The sequence below is a fragment of the Aethina tumida genome, chromosome 1 (assembly GCF_024364675.1).
Source record: "Aethina tumida isolate Nest 87 chromosome 1, icAetTumi1.1, whole genome shotgun sequence".
Taxonomy (NCBI): Eukaryota; Metazoa; Arthropoda; class Insecta; order Coleoptera; family Nitidulidae; genus Aethina; species Aethina tumida.
In genome coordinates, this window is record NC_065435.1 from 2,447,324 (window position 1) to 2,472,741 (window position 25,418).

Sequence of the window (25,418 nt, forward strand, 5' to 3'; positions counted from 1 at the left end):
GGCTGTATATAAGGATTCCAAAATATAGCTTAGATACTCTACAAATCTGAAGATTAGATGAAGATTAGAAGATAACACGCATCCTTGGAACACTGTCTTTTTTGGATCTCGTTATCCTGGTTTCCATCTCCAAAATGTGGCACGTTCTGTTCGTTGAAGTACCTGAAAAACCCTGAGGGTAACAGAGATACGAACTTTACCAGGAGTTCTTGTCCTTCCATGAAGTACCACATTGCTGAAGTAGAAGATCAGTAATGTACCCCTTTAACAAAAGACAATAGTCTAAAATGATGAATGAAACATACCTGACTGGTGAAGAAAGGTAATGGGTCCTAGTGAATGTTTATAATAAAATAAATTTATTTTTATTTAAGTATTTTTATTTACACAATTATACAAGTAGTATCATACACACAAATAATAAATATCCTTGCCCAAATTATTCCCAGCAACAACATAACGTTTGCTATTCAAGTTTTTCGTTATTAAACGTTAACACATCATCCAGACTTTAGTAAAGCTTTATGGCGCACAGTTCTTGATCAAATTTGAATTACTTCGTTTAAGACATCTGAATTTTACATAAAGATGACAAACAAAAGTGAAATTTATATAACAACGACCAATATTTTTTTATTTATTTACAAAACTGTACAAGTAGTATATTACAATAAATAATAAATACCGTTACCCAAATTACCCCCAACAGCAAAATAACGTTTGCTAATAAAGTTCTTCGTTATTAAACCTTAAATTTCCGGTACCAGTTCGGTCAGGGTAAATTGGTTCAACTGGCCTCAAATGGTTAGGAAAAAATCCGTTGTTTCCCCCACCTCCGTTATACTTCTCGGAGTAATCATCAGCAGGAAACAATATTTTTCCTCCAGGCTCCTTCAAGTCTCGTCCTCTTTTACCACTAGAAAATTGTATTGAATTACTCTCCTGCACAGGATAGTAATCAATAAAGTCGTGCACTGGAATGTACTTCTGAGTACTGTCCTCGAATTTAATGTTCCTCGTGCCTTGTCTGGTACCATCGTTGTAGTACACAGGATTATAATATCGATCTCGGTAGTCGTTCCGAATGAAATTGTCGGTGTAAATCGCCGGTTTGTTCTGTATTCTCTTTTGGATCTGGTTGTCCTGGTTCCCGTCTCTGAACTGTGGCACGCTCTGTCCGTTGAAGTACCTGAAAAACCCGCCGTTGTGGTTGTTTAAATACTTGACGAGTTGATCCGGGTCCTGAGGACAACGGGGGTATGAACTGTAGCAGGAGTTCCTGTCCTTCCTCGAGGCGACGCCAAGAAGTGCTGCTTTGGTGAAGTACAAGATCGGCGAGGTGTTCGCCCCGTTTACAAAAGACAACAGCCTAAAATTGGTGTGATTTGTTGTAACCGACGGGTTTTGTCATGTATTAAAACTTACCCGACTAGTGAAGACATGTCGACGTTGAACGGTAACTTGATGTTAGTTTGGCCTCCGCTTCCATAATCGGAGATCATCTCGCATATTATTCTCGGTACGCATTGCAGATCGTCGTGCTGAGCAACGCTGTGCAAAATGTCTATCAAAGATTGACGGTCCGGCACATTCGGCCGGTAGTACGGCGGGCCGTTCGGCAACGGCCTATAGTACTGCGCATTCGGATTATAGTGAGGCCTTTGGTACTGATAAGGGTAATAGTACTGTTTTTTGTTTTGTTCAACTCTATAGTTGTTAGGGTATTTATTGCCGTAATAATTGACGTAGGGATTTTTGACGGGGTCGTACCTGTAGTAGTTCGAGTCCCGATTGAAGTAGTACCGGTTATTGTTCACCCCGTTGAATTGTCTACAATAAACCGTGACCTCATTTTTAATCTGGGAAATGACATACACAATGACTTACCGTGTAGATTCTCCGTTTCCATCAGTACGTACACAAGCAAATATTTGCACGGTAAATATTACGAAAAGGAGGAACATTTTGCGGATATGATTGCACTAGAGAGTGTTGCCCAAGACTGATGCGAATATGTCGAATTTTCGTTATGAAATTTCACCTATAAAGAAAGTTCATGTGGGAGTTACGAACTACGTCGTACCTACGTTTGAATCAGAGATACTTTCAATTTAACGAAAAAACCATCGTCCCAATATGTCTATATGGGACACTGAATAGCACAATTTATTTATATTCAGTCAGTTTATTTGTCTCGAAACTTAATTAAAATGTTATAAAAACTAAAATATATTGTAATGGTCTTTCTAAAATTTAATTTTATTGCCTTAACAATTTTGTTAATGACTTATTTATTCGCTACCTTTTACTTTGGACACATTAAAGCATACATTATATCTATTAAGTTTCAAATACTCATTAACAAAAAAAAATCACACTGGAAATTGTCTTAAACATTTTTATTCAAAATTTGAAATATTTTTACTGAAAAAAAATCAAAGTTATTGTTGTTATTATTGCAATAAAAAATATTCTATATATTTATCACATATTTACGTTATCACACATTTACATTATTATTATTTACAATTATCAATATTAACAACATAACACTAAACTTTAATTAATTGATTCTATAGTTTTTAAAATTACTAATTAAAAAGTAGTTATCAGTTAAATTTCTTATTCATTATTTTTATATTGCTATTATTTATTAATTTAAATTTTATTTATTTCAATTTCCAATTAAAATGCTATAAAATCTAAAATTTAATGGTTTTTGTAAATTTCAAATTTATTGTTTTTAAATTATTGTTAAAGATTTGTATGAGAAAATATGTATGTATGTTAAATAAAATAAAGTAAAATATGTTTTTTTTTTCAAAATTTATTTTATGGCTTTAAGAATACCTTTTGCTGTAAAAACATTAAAACCCAAATATATTTGTTAAATTTTAAACGTTTATTAAAAAATATATTCTGGAAGTTGTCTTAAATAAACATTTTTATAAAATTATTTTTAATGAAAAAGTTGAGAAATCATGGTTAGTTTTATTATTAATATAGTAAAGAAAATAATATTAACTTCTATATATTTATATGTATATTTACATAATTTAATAAATTAATTAATTAACATTAACAACATAACCCCAAATTTAACTAATTGATTATATAGTTTATAAAATTACTATATAATTATAATTTTTATATTTATATTATTTATTAATTATTTCTTAGTTATTTCAAACCCAATTAAAATGTTAAAGTGTTTAAAATATATTTTAATATATAGTATAAACTTATTATAGTAAAGAAAATAATCAAACTTTTTGTTTCCTTAATTTTCTTATTATTAATACTTATTTCTTAATATCTTTTCTTAATTTTTTAGTTATTATTCTTATATTGCTGTTATTTATTTCTTATTTATTTTTATTTATTTCAAACCCTCTTTAACTTTTTTTCGCAAAATTTAATTTTATTGTTTTAAATTGTTAATTATTGTTATTGTTTTATTTACTTACTTTTAGTATGAGTTTTCAGCTCTTAAATATATTTGTTATTTTTAAATATTTATTAATAAAAAATATATATATTGTCAATCATTTTTATAAAAATATTTTTATTGAAAAAAATGAGAAATCAGAGTTAATATTCATTAACAAAAAATATTCGAACTAGATTGTCTTAAATAATCATTTTTATAAAAATATTTTTATTGAAAAAATTGAGAAATCAGAAATTATTCATTAATAATAAAAATTAAACTAGATATTTTTATAAAAATATTTTTATTGAGAAAACTGAGAAAACAGGATTAATATTGATTAATAAAAAATATTCAAACTAAATACTGTCTTAAATAATCATTTAATAAAAAAAATCATTTTAAATTGTATTAAAATGCCTTATTAATGAAGAAAAATGTTTTATCAAAAAAAAAAAAAAGAAAATAAATAATAAATAATATGAATTCAGGGTCAGTCTTATTATTATTACATTATCTTTAATCTACTTCAATATTTATTACATATGTTAATATATTAATTAAAAACACATTAGCTCTAGTAACATTAATACTTTAATTATCTGATTTAATAATTTTGGAAAATTATTAATTTAATCTTTATTAAGATAAATATTGTTGGGGTCATTTCACTTATTCATTTATTTGTTTCTTTTTGAATGAAAATTCTTTAAAAATATTTAGAATATGATTCTTATAATTATTATAAATTGAAATAAATGAATAAAATATTAAAAACTTATTAAAAAGAAAAAAAATCATATATTTATGAAATAAATAAATGAACAAAAATAAATTTGGCACAGTGTTTTCAAATTTTAAAAATTTTGTACGTACAAATATCTCTTCCAATAATATTTTTTGGCTACCTTGAACTAATTAGTATATTTCGATATTCCAATTTGGAAAGCTTTTACTACATCATATGTTTTTGTTGTATACTTAACATAAATAATGTAAATTACATAATAATTTCTCCATTGGCATTTAAGCACTAATTCACTTTTTATGGTGATACTTTTCATGTATTCATGAGTGTCATCATTAACATGTGATTTGAATAACAAATGCGAATGAAATTAAAACTAGAAACATAAAAAACTTTATTATTAAAATTATAAATACATTAATCACTACAACCAAATGCACAGGGAACAACAACAAAAAAAAAATACAATAATTTACACTCGATACAAATTTATATTGTTTTGATTCACAAGATTCCATTTTTGAAATCCTTGACACAATTTTCTATCACACACAGGACAATACTCCCCCTAAAAACAGTAAAAGTTTCTGAAACACACAATTTTATGAATAATTGGTTCTTTTACAAAATGATAAAAGTAAAAGGAGAAAACGGTTATAATGAAAGATTAACCATTGTTAACTAGATACAATGGATGTACACGAGTCTCACCCGAGATTCAATACTTCCACATTATTATTATTATTAATTGAACCCAACATTTCCTTCTTACTTGAATAAAATATTACAAAACGTGGAATGTTTTTAAAAGAACGCACGATATTTTGCTCACGTAGGTGAAATTTTTGCTTACCAATTTACTAGCCGATAAATTATGCCGCGCATTCTCTTCCTCGTTTGGCTAACTGGTTGCAGAATTTAGGTGAAGCAATAAAATCTCCTAAGAACACGCTGAGCAGATAATATTCCTTCTGCGCCTCCTTCGACTCCTTGTAATTACTAAAAAGTCCCACTACGTAACATTCATTCTAATTTTTAAGGGTTGGTTTTACCTGAACACCTCATCCCAATCCACCACCAGGTTTTGTCTCCTTCCCACAGTTTTCTGGGCCTTCTCGGCGTGATGGAGGCACACCTTCCTGTAAATGCAAACGTTCTCCCCGAGTGCTTGTACCAATCGTTTTTCAGCTTCTATCATGTTGATCATTTCAGTGGAAGTTATCTCCCTCTTCGCTCTGCCCACATAAGTTTCTAAAACAAAAAACGCTCCATTTAGCTTGTAAGGTCGTTTAGATATCCGAGTGGTCAATTTCAGTTCCTGAGTGCCTTAAATCATATGTCTTTGTCTGCGTTAGATTAAAACAGGTAATACGGTTAAATAACCTTGACATGATATCATTTGTGTGTGATTACTGCGGTGAAAGTACTTTAAAATTCAGCTTTGTGTATACAATTAATTCCAGTTTAAAACGAGATAATTATCGGGAATTGCAATAGGATATTGTCGTTTATTTTCGTAATATTTGTCATAGTTTCTATGGCGGTTATGTTACGGTTTTGCCCAGAATGTGCTAGGTTCACTTTTATATACATTCTGTGCATTAATTATTATGTTAATTGGTAACGGACAGTGTTAATATAACTCTTATTTTTTCTTCTGTCCGGATTATTATGTAAGAGACACAACAACAAAAACATGTGGTATTCGGTACCAGGTGAAAGCAATAAGAACCAATAAAAATATTTTATAGGGTTGCAGCAACAAATTTAAATAAAAATATAATAAATAAAATTCAATTTTATAAATGCCCAAAATACAATTTTCATAGAAAGCTTTTTAAAAGCTTCAATTTCTTACAATTTATATATGACTCGTGCAAATAATTCAATTTATTGACAAAAATAACTAGGAAAATAAATACATATAATTATAATTGTTTATAGAAAATTAATACCTCAACAGTTTTATAGAAAATGCTTTAAAAGCTTCAATTATAAAATGAGTGTTTTAAAGAAACACTTGAACGTGTAAATTGGGCTGATAATCCAGATTATGGACAAAAGACAACCAAAGAAAACAATTAAACATATTTATAATTGTTTATAGAAAATTCATATCACAAAATTTTGATAGCTTTCCTTTTTTACAATGAGGGATTTAAAGAAACCATATTAAAGTATAAACTGGTGCTGACAATTCAGATTATGGATAAAAATTAAGCAAAAAAAATAGTTACATATATTTATAATTGTTTATAACAAATTTATTTTGATAGACAATGCTTTAAAAGCTTCAATTTTAAAATGAGTGTTTTAAAGCAACACTTAAACGTGTAAACTGGTGCTGATAATTCAGATTATGGACAAAAGATAACCAAAGAAAACAATTAAACATATTTATAATTGTTTATAGAATATTAATATCACAAAATTTCAATAGAAAATGTTTTAAAAGCTTCCATTTCTTACAATGAGGGATTTAAACAATCCATTTAAAAGTATAAACTGGTCCTGATAATTCAAATTATGAACAAAAGTTAACTAAATTAAATAATTACAAATATTTATAATTGTTTATTTTGATAGAAAATACTTTAAAAGGTTCAATTTTAAAATGAGTGTTATAAAGAAACACTTAAACGTGTAAACTGGTGCTGATAATCCAGATTATGGACAAAAGATAACCAAAGAAAATAATTAAACATATTTATAATTGTTTATAGAAAATATATTTTGATAGAAAATGCTTTAAAAGCTTCAATTTTACAATGAGTGTTTTAAAGAAACACTTAAACGTGTAAACAGTGTTGATAATTCAAATTATAAACAAAATTTAACAAAATAAATTAATTACACATATTTATAATTGTTTATAGAAAATTAATAGCATAAAATTTTGACAGAAAATGTTTTAAAAGCTTCAATTTTTTAGAATGATAGTTTTAAAGAAGCAACATAAATTGTAAACTTATACTTATTCAGATTAGGAACAAAAGATAACTAAGGAAAATAATAAAATATATTTATAATTGTTTATAGAAAATTAATATCAAAAAATTGTGACAGAAAATGTTTTAAAAGCTTCAATGTTTTACAATGACTGTTTTAAAGAATCAACATAAAAGAGTAAACTGGTGCTGATAATTCAAATTATGGACAAAAGATTACTAAGTAAAATAATTAAACATATTTATAATTGTTTATAGAAAATTATTACCACAAAATTTTGACAGAAAATGTTTTAAAAGCTTCAATATTTTTCAATGAGGGTTTTAAAGTGTAAACTGGTGCAAATAATTGAGTTTATGGACAAAGGATAATTAAGGAAAATAATTAAACATATTTATAACTGTTTATAGAAAATTAATACCACAACATTTTGTCAGAAAATGTGTTGAAAGCTTCAAATGCACCAGTTTACACTTAAACGTGTAAACTGGTGTAGATAATTCAGATTATAAACAAAAGAAAATAGTTACATATATGTATAATTGTTTATACAAAAATTAAAGCAACCAAATTTTGATAGGAAACATTTTAAAAGCTTCAATTTGCTGGTGCAGATAATTCAGATTACGAACAAAAGACAATTAAAGAAACAAATAATTTTATAGTTGTAATTTGGGCACAAACACTGAGTTCATGACTAAAATTGAGGACACGAATTGAGAACAGCCAATTCAGGTTCGTTTTTTCTGTTTGTTTTGACATAACACTGTTCATTTATAAAATTATTAAATAAAACATATATACATTAAATTTGTGACCAAATGGATAGTAAAAGCGTTACAGTTTATTACTTACTTGGATTTAGAGAGTACGCCAATTTCTTGACGAAGTTAGATAATCGGACAGCAACTATGATGATTGGAAATCCGACCAATTCGACTGGCAATTCAAATGCTGGTTCTTGTGCCTGCACGACATTAACGTCCAACATCAAAAACACCAAAATGTTAACACTTAACACCGAGAACAAACAAAACGAGAACAAATTCATTTTTTTTTTTAGTAGAATGCACAACTTGATACAACTAAGCGGTCTAAGGACAGTCGAACTAAAGTAATGTTTAGTGAAAGTAACCACCACTCCTAGCAGGCCTGTTAAATTTATCACGTATTCATTGCATTATTAAAATTTCATTAAATTATGCGTAAGAATTACGATGAAATTGAAAGTGAATGAAGTAACTTATTGTAGATGTTAGTTTGCAGGTGGAAAAAGGAAGAAGCTCAGTTACCACAGCAAAACGTGCCGAAAATTCTTTAACGTTTTTACTTTCACGCTCGCCATTCCGGGAAACGCTTTTTCCTGCAGGAAATGATCGATCGTCGTTTTGGAACATTTCGTGGATGACTAATGAAAATGTATGAGGTTATTAAATTGGTTGTCTGAGGAGAAAAGAAATTAATTTGTAACTTCGTCATTAAATACTAGGCTACAAATTTTCCAGATTCCCATTACATATTCTTGGTGAAATCGTCGTTACTTTAATTTCCTATTATAAATTTAAAATTGAATTTATCTAGTTCAGACACCAAGAATCCTACTTCCTCTTCGCATAATTTAAAAAGCGTTAAAAGTATTTTTAATTTGTATCAAATAGATTTACTTAAATTATAAAAATGTTTACATAATTTTGCATTTTTTTTTAACAATGAGTTAATTAGTAGACTTTAGTTATTCTTATTTAACACATTTAACAGAGACTCATTATTACTAATACCAAAGAAAAATGTGCAATCAAAAATCAAATAAAATAAAGAATAAAACTTTCTTTAGAATATTATGTAATATTTATACACATATACATATACAAACAATTATATCTTATATAATATAACAAATTATTATTTTTAATGCATAAATATATATTTAAAAATTATATAAAAATATGTTAGAGAATTTTATAAATACAGGTACATAAAAAATATTTTTATTTCTTCTTTTATAATATTACGTAACATTTTCTTAAATATTAAATATTGACTTTGGATACATAAACAGTAGTTTACTCTACAAAAACTTTCCTGTTAATCTTTGACAAATTTAGAAAATAAAGAATAAAACTTCCTTTTGAATATTATAATTTTCAGTTCAGTATTTACCTTACACAATTTAATAAATTATTATTGTTAAAACAACAACGTTTGTAAATGATTATATTTTTTAAAAAGTAATTTGAAGTTTAAGAATTTTATAAATGCAGATGGATAAAAAATAAATACTGAAAAGTATTTCTATTTAGAATAATATTTCTTTTATAATATTTATAATATATTAAAATTCAAAAATTTAAATAATTTTCTTTAAAACAACAAATATATTTGTTTATTCAAAAATATATTTATGAAAATATTTGTAACAAATATTTACTGAATATTATAAATGTAGATACATAAAAAAAGTTTTTATTTTTACTTTTTATTAATTTGTATCTTCATTTATCAAGAAACTATTACTAGTACTTCATATACTTTGACATATATTCAAAATAAAGATGAAAAATTCCTTTAAAATGTATTTTTTAAAAAATCAATATTTATTAATAACGTAATAGTTGGGGTTCAATAATTTTTTAATATACATGATACAATAAATATTAAAGAATATTTTTATTAAGAATAAAATTTAACTGCATTTTATTAAATATTAAATTTTGTTTTTATATTGTATATATAATATATGTTTTAAAATTTAAATAATTATATAATTATAACAATAAAAATTTGTTAATTTAGAAATACATTCCTGAAAATACGTACATTAAGGTTTAATTATTTTACAGTATTTAAAAAATAAATATTAAAAAATATTTTTATTAAGAATAAAATTTTAAATAACATTTTTAAAATAACAATGATGCATATTTTTAAAAATTACATATAAAAAGTAGGTTGAGGTTTAAATATTTTATAAATATTATACATTTACATAAAAATATATAAAATAAGTATATTTATTAATTAAATTAATATTAATAAATATTGACTTATATTACGTTAAAAATTTAAATTATTTTTGAAACGACAAATACATTCGTTTATTCAGAAATATATTTTTGAAATTATGTATAACACGTATTTGTTAAATTTTGTAATCGTAGATACAGAAAAAGTTTTTTATTAACTTTTCTCATTATTTATTAAAAAACCGTTAAAAAAATTGCTCTGCATGCAAAATAGTCTTTGACCCATATTGAAAATAAAAAATAAATATTTATCTGTGGTTATACAGGTTGAATAAATAAGTATATGCATAAATATATTTTTAGAAAATATACAAAAAGTAGGTTGGGATTTAAGCATTTTATAAAAGTAGGTATATAAATATTAAATATTAAAAAGTATTTTTATTAAGAATAACAGTTCTTTTATAGTATTACTTAATATTATTAAAAAAGTATTTTATTAATGAGAATAAATAACATTTCTCTAATTTATGAAAATATGTGTAACAAAAATTTGTTGAATTTTACAAATTGTAAGTACTTTTTTATTAAATTTTACCTTCTTTTATCATAAAAATTATTCTGCATAAAAAGTAAAAAGTATTTTTATTAAGAGTAATACTTCTTTTGTAATATTATATAGCAAATTTAATAATTATTTTTAAAACAATAAACATATTAGTTTTTACTCTGATCTATATTATATTTATTTATTACAAAAAATTATTGAATTTTGTAAATGTATCTACATAAAAAATATTTTTTTTATTTAGTCATTTTTTATTAATTTATGTCTTCTATTAACAAACCTATACAAAAAAATATTCCGCATAAACTTTTCTAATGTCTTTAACACACAATGAAAATTCGTTTGTCATTGTCCGTAAATTGAAGACTTGAATATTACTCTTCGTCATCCATTTCGAAAAACTTAACGACATTCGCTAGAAAGCGCTAATTATTTCATAATGTTACGTTATCGATAACTAATTTTCATCAATTTCACCAACCGAAGTCACCTTTTAGGCATTTAAATACGTAATATTTAATTGATGGCACGTCTCATAATCAGTCATTTATTCTTATAAATTGGATACGTGCAATTTTGCAATTGTAATTGCTAATCATTTTTTTTCCTTTTGAGGTCAAAATGTTACGACGAAAATTGTTTAAAAGTATAATTTTGCACACATGAGGAATATAAATTATATAAATAACGAGGAGACACGTTATTAAAGCACTAATACAACAATTTAATGTTTAATAAGATGCACTAACGTAACTTCATTTAAATATTTTATGTTCGACGAAAATGTACTGCCATCTGCTATTCAGTAGCTCAACTAATTAGACAATATTTTTCATTATTTTAAATTCATTAATATAGATAATTAAATGGTGTGTCACGTACATTAATTGACTAGTTATTTGAGTTTGGGTTTAGAAATAAAGATATTTGATTCATTTAAGATAAATGTTGTAGACAAAAAATATATTTAGTTATTTATTTATGAAGTTTTTGATGTATTTACTTTGAAAATATTAATTTTGGAATATTATTATAATATTTTTTTTTAATAAACTAGAGTACCTGAATTAATAAATAATTACTAAGAACTAATAATTTAATGTTAATTAATTAATTAATTTTATAATAATAAATTATTCATGATATAATTTTACAGTATATATTTTAAAAATAAAAAAATAGTGCCATCTATCAGACAGTAGCTGAACTAAAAAAGATTTTAAAAAATTAACACAATTAAACAGTGTATTAACAACACATTTTTGGAACAAGTCATATATTTTAACAATAATAAAAGACAACCAAAATTTTCTTTATTTCAAACGTACAAACTTGTGACTATTTTTTTACAAATCCATTCGTATAATTCCACACGTCTCCCTATCAATAATATCACATTTCAAATCATTTCATGGAAAAGTCGTAATTATTGCATAAATAATGGCCCGACAATAATCGTTTGCCGTGCATCGGAAAGAATTATATACATAAAAGGTAACATTTGACGAATTCATCATTTTGACGTGTACGCAACACTATTTTGGACCTGCTGTAACGCAGTTACAAGGAAAATAATGTTCGTCTCCCCCGCAGTCATCTTCGTTATCTCATCCTCACTTTCTTCATCATCTGCAGCACCTGTATGCCCGGAAAGGGACAAGTGGGATAAAAATTGTGGCATCCGTGGCCCTCGATGCCGGCAATCAGTTGTCCCATGTGTGCGGCGAAGTGGTATTTTGAGGTCAGTTCGGCCGTTGTGCTGATCGACGTGTCTCTGAAAGTGAACAAAGATAAATCAGTTTTTCAGGCTTCGATGAAAGTGCATGGAAGAAAAAGTGTCCCTAACCAATGTACCTTGAGGAGCATTAAAGTAAAACTGCACATTCACTTTCAGTTCATTACGTATTTTATAAACATTGTTACATAAAATGTGTAGGAAACTGAATAACAAATTGCCGAGCTGAGTTTCTCTGAACAATTAACACACATAGCTTTAATTATTGATTAGAATGACAGCCTAATGGAGGCATTGTTCGAACATATAAATGAGGTGAAATGTGTAATTTCATTCAGCAGATATATTTCATACATTTAATTAACGTCCGTGGTGGATGGAATTGTGCCAAAAGTCATTAATACATCTCCATTATGCGCAACCACGCCTTAACAACTAAAATATTTGTTCTGGTAGTCCGCAAATACACATGCAGATAACCTTGTATATCTTGTACAAGCTCGACCAGCTAATGGCAAAGGTGGTTTTCTATTTAATAGTCGATCTTGTTTTCTCAAGGTTTTCGCACAAATTGGAAATTTGTAGACGAGACTATTATGCAAAATCGAAACCTTTTACGTCGTGTCATGTCACAGGACACCACTGACGAACCACTCGACTCAAAATTAAGAAAAATCTCCGGTCGACATTTTCAGACGCCCCGTTCTACTGGCAACGAGGAAACACTGCAGACATCTGACCAAATATAAGGAAAAAAAGCAGGAAACACCGTCGTACAATTAAAACCGCATCGTTTCCTATTTGAGTCCGGTGGTTTGGCTCAGTAATAATTTCAAGCGTTAAATTTCCGCGGTCTGCAAAAAGAAATTTAGACAATAGAACCAATTGTAGCGGTGCGGAATCGGGAATGAATTTTACGGAAATGGTTACGAGAAACAGTAACTTTTAGTTAACTTTCACTGTGCCGTAATATAAGTGTGTCGTAATAGTTACGCTCGTTGGATCCGATATTGTTAATGGAGGTGTATAAATTTCGTTTGGTATGGCGATAATTGTCAGTAAAATTGATTTGTAATTCTGTAATTATTGTTGTGACTCATTGTTGCAAGAAACTGAGCTATTAATGGGATAGTTAAGTTTGAATTAGACTTGTAAACAAGTTGAAATAAGTTTTATTAGAAAATAGTTCGTTTTTTAATTTAATTGCATATTTTCATCACTGTAATAAGTCAAAGATCATATTAAATTGAATTTTTATATATACCATATAGTTTTGTATAAAAAATATTTATTATTATAAAATTTTTTATAAATAAGAAAATGCATATTTTTTATCATTATATCATCATATAATATAATGTTTATACATACTCTCTTGTATATCTACTCCAATAAAGTATAAAAATAAAATAAAAATTATTTAATTTGAAAAAAATAATTTAAATAAATATAGTTATAATTTTAATTATAAAATTGAATCTAATTTTTATACATTCTCATTGTATATCTATTTTTATTAGAGAGTATTTATTACTGTATTTCTAATATATAAAAATAAATTAAAAACTATTTGATAATTGACCACATTTTGTTTATATTTTTAATATTTATAAATATATTTATGTGTATATGTATGTATTTATTGCATATTGTGGGGTTTAGGAATAAATATTTTAATTTGCATGTTTGTCTATACATATATTACATTTTTAACATTAACACGTAGTCAAAAATTGTTTCCTAAATGAAAAAATAATTTAAACGAATATTGTAATCATTTTAATGATGAAGTTTTATGGGACTTTATATATTATGTCTTGTATATCCTACTTTTATTAAAAAGAATATTTATTACTGTATTTAATAATATATAAAAATAAATTAAAACTATTTGATAATTGACCACATTTTAATCATGTTTTTATTATTTATAAATATATTTATGTATATATGTATTTATTGTATATTATGGAGTTTAAAAATAAGTATTTGTATTTTTATATATAAAATGTTTCACATTTTTAACATTAACCTATAGTCAAAAATTATTTCTTAAATAAAAAAATAATTTAAATGAATATTGTAATCATTTTAATGATAGACTTTTTATACATAATCTCTTGTATATCTACTTCTATTAAAAAGAATATTTATTACTGTATTTAATAATATATAAAAATAAATTAAAAACTATTTGATATTATTCGAAATATTGTTACCTAAATGAAAAAATAATGTAAATGTATATTGTTATCATTTCAATGATGAAGTTAAATGGAATTTTTATACATAATCTCTTGTATATCTATTTCTATCAAAAATATGTTTATTACTGTATTTAATTACTGTAATATTTGACTGTATATATGGATTTGTTGTATATTGTGGAGTTTAAAAATATTGTTGCCTAAATAAAAAAATAATTTAAAAGTATATTGTAATCATTTTAATTAAATTTTTATACATATCTTGTATATCTACTTCTATTAAAAAGAATATATTTATGTATTTAATAATATGCAAAAATAAATTGAAAACTATTTGATATTAGACCAGATTTTGTTTATATTTTTATTATTTATAAATACATTTATGTATGATTTATTTATTGTATGTAGTGGGGTTTAAAAACAAATATTTTAATTTGTATTTTTTATGTATACAATGTTTCACATTTTTACTCATAATCTGTAGTCAAAAATTGTTTCTTAAATGAAAAAATAGTTTTAACGAATATTGTAATTATTTTAATGACAAAGTTAAATGGAATTTTTATACATAGTTCCTTGTATATCTATTTTTAGTAAAAAGAATTATTACTTTATTAAATAATACATAAATATAAAATAAAAAATATTCGAAAAATAATTTAAATGAATATTGTAATCATTTTAATGATGATGTTAAATGTAATTTTTATACTTAATTTTTTGTATATCTATTTTTATTAAAAAGAATATTTATTACTGTATTTAAGAATTTATAAAAATAAATTAAAATATATTTCATATTTTGTTTACATTTTCAATATTTTTAAACATATTTGTGTATCTATATGTTGTTTATTATTGGGCTTAAAAATAAATATTTTGATTTGCATTTTTTAAATATACAATTTTTACATTTTTATTAACCTGTAGTCAAAAGTTGCCTTCTAAATAACAAAATTGTTATCATTGAAATGACAAAGTTAAATGGAATATTTATACATATTTTATAATAAATTATAAAAAGATTGTATATTTAAGATAAATGATGTTCGTTCAATAATATGTTAAGCTTACGAATTTAATAAAATATAGTTTCACAATCTAAAATTAAAAAGTAGACACACGATAAGATTGAATAGTAATATTTTTTGTTTATATTTCCATTATCAGTGACATAAATTGTATCGTAAATGAATTTTAACGATCAAAAAATGTTTTGAAAGGAACAAATCATATATCCGTTAAAAGTCACCTTGATTTATTTTTGGTTTCGAAAGTGGTATACGTGCAGAAAATAAATAATAATAATTACGTGTTTTCTAAACATTTTAAGACAGTTATGTCATCGGATACTCACTTTAAAAGTGTCAATAGGGACTTTTCCGAATCAGTCAGTTTGTCCTTTTGCGGTGTGGCCGTCAGTTCGCAAATAAGTTTCGGTAAACAAGCGTTTTTGATGGTTTGCAAAATCTGCGATTTGGTCGTTGGTGATCCTAAAAATTTACGGTCGCATTTACTCTCCGCAGAATTATCCCCGTTGCCGAATTGTATACCCAAATGTTGGAGCGAGTCATCCTCGATGTCGGCGTCTATGTCGATGTCGGTCTTAGGATCCCCGTAGCCGGGGTTGGTGGGCCTGGGCGGCAGATTGGTCGCACCCTCGGTCCTGCTGCCGCCGATTATTTTGTAAACGATGCCCGAAAAATCGGTCAGGAGCACTAACAAAATGCATATCACAAGAACAACACGCACCACTATTTTACCCACTGTTGACATAGTTAATGCGAATTATAAATTCTATCGCTGGACATTGTGAGATGGAATGAGCACCGGTGGTACTCTCGCTTACCTTGCCGATTTCAGGTTACCCCGCCAAACCACGGTCACAGATAGTGAAAGTCGAACCAAAAACAATTCAGTAGTGGAAATATTTTTATTGCGGAATGTATGTTTCTGAGCCTACGAACTGTTGCACGGTACTATTTGTTTTCAACACTAATTTCCTTATTAGTTCCACGATCGTTTCGTTCGAACGGAAAACACGCGGTACTGCACGTTACATAACATCCACTGGAAATCGCTGCTTATTTTATACTTCATTAATATTCATTTGCGCTCTTTATTTTATATCGCCAATATGTACTTTACACTTGTGTTATTGCATTTACCAAATACTTATTCCTGATAGTCATACAAATGATTTTTTAATATCAATTATTACACATAATACGCTGCATGTAGATAATTTTAAAATCATATTTGAATAAGCCACATAAAATCTTTAATGATTTCACCAGTTCGACTGGTTTCGTTTGAATTCAAAAATGTTAATGATTTATCAATGTTAACGATTTTTTAGTTTAAAATCTTTTGAATATTTATATTCATTCAAAATGAACAAACATGAAGCCACATAATCGTCTGGAAAAACTGTATTTTTGATGGAAATTAGCATACAATAAGGAGATTTTTCAACGGAACACACTTAATTTAATTGGTAATTCACCAATTCACAACTGTTATTACAAATTGCCTCTGCTAACCAAATTGTTTTTATGTAAGACGTCGTCTTATTCCAAAAGAGTTCTATGGTCAGTTTCTTTTCAACTTTTTAATAGTCTCACTTCTACTTCTTAACTTGACCATCTTCCTTTTTGGCACTAAATATGTGTTAATGGAAACTACTTTTCATGGTATGACTTCAAATCTTTAGTATCTTATTTTCTTATCGACTTGTTATCTTTACAAGAGATCAAATTAAAAGTAGTAGAAGTTACTTTTTATATCTGATATTGACTTTTTTGCAATTAGTTTTGGTGTGTATCCGTGTTCAAAATTACTTAAGATGTCTGATTCATTTGTCTACATTTCCTTTATTTCTGTTCTTTCATAATTGGCATTGAAAAATCAATAATTTTTGTAGATAAAAAGCAATCAGGAACACAAAATATTTAGAATCAAATTGTGTCATGTGAGATTCCATTATTTTTAAAATGTAGAGGAAATACAGATGAAGGTTTTAAGCCATTGTACGTCTTCATGACTATTATAGTTTGGTGACTATGAGAAACAAAATTTAAAAGGTTATATTTCCTCTATTTTTTTAACTTTCTAGCATTAAGAATTACAAAAAGTTACTTTTAAAATGTAAGAGGACGATAAATGAACATTCTAAGCCATTTTATGTCTTTATAATTGTGATAGTTTGGTGACTACGAGTAATTACATTTAAAAAGATATTATTTTTTGTCTATATTTTCTAACTTTCCACGTTTAGATTCACAGAAAATTATTTTGAAAATATAAAGGTAAAATAGATGAATCTTTTAAGTCATTATATGTCTTCATAACTGCTGAAGTTTGGCGACTCTGAGTAATTAAGTGTAAAAGGGATATATTTTTCCATATTTTCTAACTTTTAGGCACATAAAATAACATAACATCATTTTTAAAATGTAATGGTAAGATAGATAAGCAATGTAGGTCTTCATAACTATAATTTGGTGATTAAAAAAGAATTTGTTCGCTTATGTTTCTATATTTTCTAACTTAAAAGCTTTAAGAATCGCAAAAAATGATTTTTAAAATGTAGGAGAAAAGATAGAAGAACATTTTAAACTATTATACTTCATAACTATTATAGGTATGTGTTAAAATCAAAGAACATCATTTTTAAATTATAGTGGGAAGGTAGGTAAATATTTTAAATCAATATATGTCTTAATTATGGTCGTTTGGTGACTATGAATAATTAAATGTTAAAAAAACTATTTTTTCTGTCTATTTTTCCAACTATTATACGTCTTCATAACTAAGGTAATTTATGACTATAAGTAATTAAATGTTAATGAAATCATATTTTCTGTATACTTTTCCAAATTTTGTCACTTTCAAGCTTTAAGAATCACAAAAAATCATTTTTAAAAAATAGGAAAAAGATAGATAAGAATTTTACACCATTGTAGGTCCTAACTATTATAATTATATGAGTATGAGTAAATAAATGTAAAAGAGTTATTTTTTCTGTCTATTTTTCCATATTTGCTAGCATTAAGGATCATAGAATATTAATTTTAAAATGTAAGGTAAGATAGATAAATATTCTAAACCATTTAATGGATAACTATTAGTTTAATATCTATTTGTCAATAAATGCAAAAAAAAAAATTTTCTTTTATTTTTTCATATTTTATAATGTCCAAATATTAAGGCTCACAGAAAACTATTTTTAAAATGTAGTGGAAAGATAGGAGAACATTTTAAACCACTTTACGTGTTCATAATTATGATAACTTGGTGTCTATGACTGTTTAATTGTAAAAGAATGTTTTCAAATATTATTTAACTTTGAAACATTCATAATCACAGATAATTGACCACCAAAAAGAGTTCTTCACTTCACTATATGGAAATATTTACGAATATATTGAACCGACAGATATGCATCTAGTAGGACCCATTCTGTAAATAGATTTTACAGTCAATTACCCATAATTACACAGCCCTAATTGAAAACTGGGACTAATTTAAAGAAATCATCAATAGATTTTAATTGTACAGAAGAAATGAAGTACTTCGTAAATTATTACTGAAATTGGTCAGGTACCAACAACTAATATAATTTATTATCCACATAATATCATCAAAGTTGCAAGGATATTATATTATAATGGCAATAAAACATGACAATTCCGCAATGATTTTATGTACTTCTGATATTGATACAACCAACACAAAATGAGAAACCGATAAGACAATTAAACTCGACATATCGTATCTCCTCAGTGGCGTCTCTCCCTATGATAACTCCATAATGGGAGCAATAAATATGTTTAATTTCACTCCCAGAACCATTGTGCACATACAAAAATTATGTAGTCCCATCGATTAATGATAAACGTCCGGAATAACCCATATACCTACTAACATGGAATGCGTATGCACTCGGGTATCCATAGCAACGTGCAGTTACGGCGTGTCATCATTTCATCCCCTCCGGTACAGTTGTACTAATGAACGTAGCGACCCCAAGAAATCAAGAATTCAAATCCATCTGATTAATTTTTAAACGGTCCAAATGCCGCATTCTATTTGCCTTCGGATTTAATCAGTTTTTATTAACGCATAATAATTCATGTCGATTTTATTTTTACACACAGATGAATTGTTACTTCCGTTCGTGTTCCTGATTGGGGCTATTGCGGAGAACGTGATCATCATGTGTTACTGGATGTAGAAAGTATTAAGTAAGACCTGATATGTGTTTATACGTAACCGCTTAATACTGAAAGTCGTTATATAACGAGACTCGATCACAATTTCACTTTCTTTATACATTTATATTGTTTGCATGGTCTTAACAGCTAAGTAGAACGCGGCCAATAGAAAATGAATACGTGCGGAAGTTTCCGGTTTATTTCTGCGTCAGTCACACAAACTAATTACTTAAGTTAATATCTTGCACACAGAAAGTGAGTCTTCAGTGTGACACTTCGAGATTCACGCTTGAATTATGCCTGATAACTACATGTGAGTGATCTTAAAGAGGTTTGTAGGGAAAGACCCTTTTAAAAATAAAAGTGTCACTTGCCTACAATGCAGCGCGTTTTATGAGGGAGCCCCTATTAAAATCGACAAATAAACTTTATACTCGAATGAATTTATTTCAAAAGCGTTTTAGCCAAATTTCAAATCAATACATTAAACTCACATCGACGATTTATGATACACGAACGTGTGATAAAGTGTAATTAATAGTGTAATGTTTGGTAAATAATTTACCCCAAGAGGTGCACTTTAAACTTCCCAGGAACCCTCCGGCGTCTAAGATATATTGCTGAAAAACCCCTTTTTTCATTTCGTCATCAATTTAATTGGCAGCTTTTTCGTTTCCCACGAAAATTGAATAGAATTATTTCATTTAACCAATTAAACTATTGTATTATGGGTAATGGGATGGGGAAAGTGATTACCTGGAGATGGATGTACTGGTTAATTCAAGAGGAGACTGTCAAATTAATTAGAAAATTAAATGGCGGCTTCAGTAATATTGGAAATGGATGTTAAATTCCCGGATTGAGTAATTCAGTAACACAATTTGCCACAACACCCTTTACTGTTGAATTATGTAGACAATACCTTCACCCTTCGAATTGACGGTGCGTATATTTACTGTAATAACGATTAGTTAAACGAGAAACCTTGTCATTAACAGATGATATTATTTGATAAAAAAGCTATTCATATCCTCAGTAAAACGCATAAATATTTACGTTGCACATTAAATACTACATGACTGTTTATTCAGCTCAATCGCAACAACCATCTATGAATTAACATCTCTTTGTTTAGACATGGATTGCATAATAGTGTTTGGACAAAGGGATGTGACAGCTTTCATCCCTCATTTACATAATACTTGCAGAAACGTACTTACTGCCCCGTCGTTAATTCAAAGCCAAGTATTTTGTCCAAATTGATTCAATTAATCACACTCATCTACACTATCCCGTAGCGGTGTTTTCCTAGAGTAATTTTCAAAACAAAACGAAAACAAGTGGCCTAACTGTCAAAGGACACGCACTCAATCATATAAATTATTGGGGGTGAAAGGCCTATCCCACTTTTAGGTTCTACATAAATAAACACTTTGACACAGATGCAAATTTATATATAACGTACGTTCACTTTTGGTAATAAATTAAAAATATTCAAAAAAACACACGTTACTCGGATTTTTTAATAGAATCATATTATTTTGGGAAAAAATATTGGTAAAAACCATTAAAAAACAAAATTATTTAGATGTGAAAGTTTCTAAAATAAAAATGTTTATAAAATTAAATTTCAAGTATACAGTGATGTTTTCTAATAACTTTTGAATGGAACAATGTATCCACTTCGAATAAAACCCACGTAAAATGTCAATTTAATAAGTTTTGTCATGAAGTTGACATGTGTTAAATTGCCCACTACCATATGCTTAATATTAACTATTTTTTTTGTAGAAAGAGGGTTCTTATGAAACCTCATTTATTCTCTGTTCAATGCTATTTTGTTGGCCAAAATCGCGTGATCAAATTTAAATTTGTTAGGTAGAAATATTATGAAAATTTGTCAAAGTTCGAAAAACTTTTTAAAAAAATCGATAACTGGAAAATTCGAACGTTAAAAAACAATCCAATCTTATCGTCAACTAAAATTAAAGCCAACCTGGAGAAAATAGGACAATGATGGTTCTGCTTATATTAAACACCCTACAGGGATAAAATTACACAAAAAAATTCATTATACCGAAGTGAAAAGTGGTGATGATTCAATTATGCTATGGGAATACTACAATTCTTCTGAAATAGGTTCCCTGAGACTCATTTATATACAAGGATACATTAAATAACAATTTACTTCCATATATTGAAGAAATTATGCTCTTAATAAACATGTTTAAACATTAAAACGATCCCAAACACAAATCCAAAATTCGTTTTGTCCTATACATCCCAATCTTCAGATATCAACCCTATAGAAAACATGGGGGATCACCATTAAGATCAAATTCAACATAAAAATTTTACAAATTTAAATGAATATTCAGAAAACGGTAGTTTGTCCTACGAAGATGGGCCAAAATTATAAAACAAAAAGGATATTATAGTGTATATATAAAATATTAATGTTAAATTAAATAATACAGATTTAATCATTAAAAATCCCTTTCAAAATTAAAGTTGCCATATATATATATATATATATATTCAGCTCAATCCAGACAAACATACGTAACATTTTCTAAAATAAGAATAGAATAGATTTTGTAATACTTTATATAATAATAATAGTAAATTAATATTATTTGAACAGTTCACATTAAATAAAAGAGTTGTAGGTAAAATACTTGACATTTTAAGAAGTTGCTATAATAATGACCTGAAATACTGTATATCTAATTAATATTAATTAATTAATATAACAGTGAATTACTTACTAATAATTCAGTTAATCAAATCAAGAAAAGTAGTGAAGAGTGTAACTACTCATAATCAATTGGATAATTGATTATGGATAGTTAGGATTTAGTGTTGCATAGCACTAAATGGTGATTAAAAAACCTTATTCAAATCGAAATTAAATATTTATTAAGTAAATATGACCAATTAAGTTGTTGATTCCTTGCTTCATCTCCCAAACGTTCATGTCTTCCCAATAAAAATTGAATCTAATGTTGCTAATGTAACATATTTTTTGAAACACTACTTACTCTTTTCAGCTAATTCATAAGAAATATAACAATGAATTGCTAGTAATCAAGTTAATCAAGACAAATTAAGAAAAGTAGAGATGCACAACTATCTAATGTTAATCAGATATTTTTTTGTTATGTGCTTATCTCAACTAAAGTAAAACAAAAACCACAAAAACAAAACTACTTCCATTAATCATGTAGCTAACAATTTGAGGTCCTTGTCACATTCTAATTTATCAGATGTACTGATACTGGAGAGGTCTGATTTCCTGTAGGATATAGCGAAAGATTTGGATCACTTTGCTACTGCACTTGACCTTCAATCCTAAAATATTAATGACCAGTGCTTAGTGATTTATTACGATTATAACATCTTTTATGTAATTAATATACATGGAAATAAATATTTTACAATTAATTGGGTAATTACTTAGATGTTAAACTACATTTTCCAATTGGATAGTTAACAAAATACTTAAATATAAATAGAGAATACTGAATAATTATATAATTAGTAAGTGAATAAATTAAAATTATGTACAAAAATCAATATCACAAATTTATGTAATTGTAGCACATAGATGTAAATAAATGTACAATAAAATACGCCATTTCGGGTAATTTCTTAGATGTTAACATTTTTCAGTTAGATTAAGAAATAGTATAATCAATAGTGATGTACAAATATCAAATGTCAATGGACCATTTTTTTATATTTGTGCCTACATCCCTACATAAGTAAATCAAAAACCACATTAAAAACAAAATTAAATATGTGTATTTATTAAGGAAGTATGACTAATACATTAGAGTTAACAATTTTTCTACATTTACATTTCGTAAACTGATTTAAGGGCTAGCTCGGGCTTGTCATATCCTAATTCCTCAGGTGTGCTGATACCCAATTCAGTCAATGTAGGTTTAATTTCCTGCAAGATGTAGGGGTAGATTTCGTTAACTTTGCTACCGCACTTGTCCTTCAATGCCTCCAAAATCCTGACGGCCAAAGCGAAGTCGTTGACGCGTCTGCAGGCTTTCAAGGCGGCAATGAGGATTTTGGGTTCAGGGACCAAATCGTGACCCCACAAGTCGTTGATTCCTTGTCTGATTTCCCAACCGTCGATGTCTTTCCTGTTGAAGAAGTTCTCGTATCTGAAACACGAAAACATTGCATGACATAATTGTTAGGTTAGGTTAAACGGCTTTTTGGGGCACTATTCGTAAATTTGAAATATATGGGTATCAACTCGTGTATTACTGCTAGAAGCACTTATGCAATTGTTCAAGTAATTTGAGAGGTTGAAGCGGCAATGTTTGGGGACGATAAATATAAAATTACGTAATTTACCTGGCGTCGAATTGATCGTCGGATTCGGTGCTGTGCTTGGACATAAACCTTGTGGAGGCGGCCACAGAGGGTTTGTTGGCTTGCACTGCGGTCCTGAGCAGGGAAAGTCCACGAACGGCAGTTGAACGGAACATTTTGCAAGTTTTTACTGGCTTCAATCAACGAACAACAAATGACAGCCTCAATGGAACTAGTAAATGGACCCAGGTCTGCCAACCACCACCAACCTGCTTCACTAAAAATAATATAAATATAATAAACGTATTTTGTGTAATATATATTATATATTATAGTTGTATGTACCATGTATATTACGTTTTAAGCGTTTTAATACATAAATAATAAGGTGAAATATAAAACACAGATTGACTTTCGCAGTTGGCCATACTGTATTGTCAAATTTTAAATAATCTGGAATTGTCATAATTTGTTTTATTTTATACTATTAAGTCTTAATTAAATCTAAGATTACTGAAATCTATTTGCGATAGCTACGTTAATTCAGTATCTCAAGTTTTTAATAATTTTCTTCTTGTGGTAAGCTTCGGTGTCTTAACCAGAGCATTAAGCTACTCCATAACTAGAACTTCAATGGCCTTTACATCACAAGGTAAGTTTTATAGAGTTTTGTTTAAGATTAAATTGCGGCTCACACTTTTCGCACACATCCAATAAGGAAGAACATCCAAACAGTTGTCATTGTTATGGTATTATCCTAAAATTCAAAACTATGTAACAAACTCTTTCCATACAGTCGTAGACTCTGAAGTTTTTCTATTTTATTTAGATTTGCTTGCGGCGTGTTTTAGCTCTCCTCAAATTTTGACCACCTAATTTTAGAAACAAGTATAAGTTGTTCCTAGGTCTTCAAATAAAGTTGACAGGTAATGAAACCACATGTTTTTTATATAAAAAATGTTATTCACAATACGATACAATTTGCTAGGAGCCGTACTGAATAAAGCACGTACGACTTAATGAAATATAATAAGCTAGGATGTACAAAAAACAACTTGTATTCCTAACAAGAACATGTTACATTCCTTGACTAGACCTTTTGTAAAATAAAATACATGTTCATTAATTGTTATATGAGACCAGGTGTTAAAATCAGATGATCCCCAATTACAAATTGTAACTGAAAACATTATCAGTGCCCTTGTACTGTTTCCGATGTAAAATAAATCAATTACCGAAATCATTATCCTCGTTTTTCTTGGTGATG

The 25,418-nt window shown here is 27.3% G+C and overlaps 4 protein-coding genes across 5 annotated transcripts; all 4 read right to left on the reverse strand.

The window, feature by feature from the left end:
• Positions 1 to 425: 425 nt before the first annotated feature.
• On the reverse strand, positions 426 to 1,992 carry LOC126265499 (uncharacterized). The gene is made up of 3 exons (XM_049967217.1): positions 1,888 to 1,992; positions 1,426 to 1,830; positions 426 to 1,369 (listed from the first exon to the last, which is right to left on the reverse strand). The coding sequence occupies exons 1-3, from the start codon at positions 1,962 to 1,964 to the stop codon at positions 724 to 726; spliced, it is 1,128 nt and encodes a 375-aa protein (XP_049823174.1). The 5' UTR covers positions 1,965 to 1,992; the 3' UTR covers positions 426 to 723.
• Positions 1,993 to 4,580: 2,588 nt separating this feature from the next.
• LOC109600950 (uncharacterized) lies at positions 4,581 to 8,210 on the reverse strand. 2 transcript variants are annotated; one of them, XM_020017155.2, is made up of 4 exons: positions 7,983 to 8,210; positions 5,231 to 5,429; positions 5,032 to 5,177; positions 4,581 to 4,765 (listed from the first exon to the last, which is right to left on the reverse strand). In XM_020017155.2, exons 1-3 carry the CDS (start codon positions 8,176 to 8,178, stop codon positions 5,051 to 5,053), a joined length of 522 nt encoding a protein of 173 aa, XP_019872714.1. In that variant the 5' UTR covers positions 8,179 to 8,210; the 3' UTR covers positions 4,581 to 4,765; positions 5,032 to 5,050. The 2 variants fall into 2 exon arrangements, with proteins under 2 accessions (XP_019872714.1, XP_019872706.1); XM_020017147.2 differs by having other exon boundaries at positions 4,584 to 4,746; positions 7,983 to 8,208.
• Positions 8,211 to 11,898: 3,688 nt separating this feature from the next.
• Positions 11,899 to 16,653, reverse strand: LOC109600940 (uncharacterized). Its single transcript, XM_020017137.2, has 3 exons — positions 16,157 to 16,653; positions 15,961 to 16,096; positions 11,899 to 12,432 (listed from the first exon to the last, which is right to left on the reverse strand). Exons 1-3 carry the CDS (start codon positions 16,377 to 16,379, stop codon positions 12,261 to 12,263), a joined length of 531 nt encoding a protein of 176 aa, XP_019872696.1. The 5' UTR covers positions 16,380 to 16,653; the 3' UTR covers positions 11,899 to 12,260.
• Positions 16,654 to 23,600: 6,947 nt separating this feature from the next.
• On the reverse strand, positions 23,601 to 24,385 carry LOC109601425 (cytochrome c oxidase subunit 5A, mitochondrial). Its single transcript, XM_020017670.2, has 2 exons — positions 24,194 to 24,385; positions 23,601 to 23,997 (listed from the first exon to the last, which is right to left on the reverse strand). Exons 1-2 carry the CDS (start codon positions 24,325 to 24,327, stop codon positions 23,676 to 23,678), a joined length of 456 nt encoding a protein of 151 aa, XP_019873229.1. The 5' UTR covers positions 24,328 to 24,385; the 3' UTR covers positions 23,601 to 23,675.
• Between the last annotated feature and the right edge of the window lie 1,033 nt (positions 24,386 to 25,418).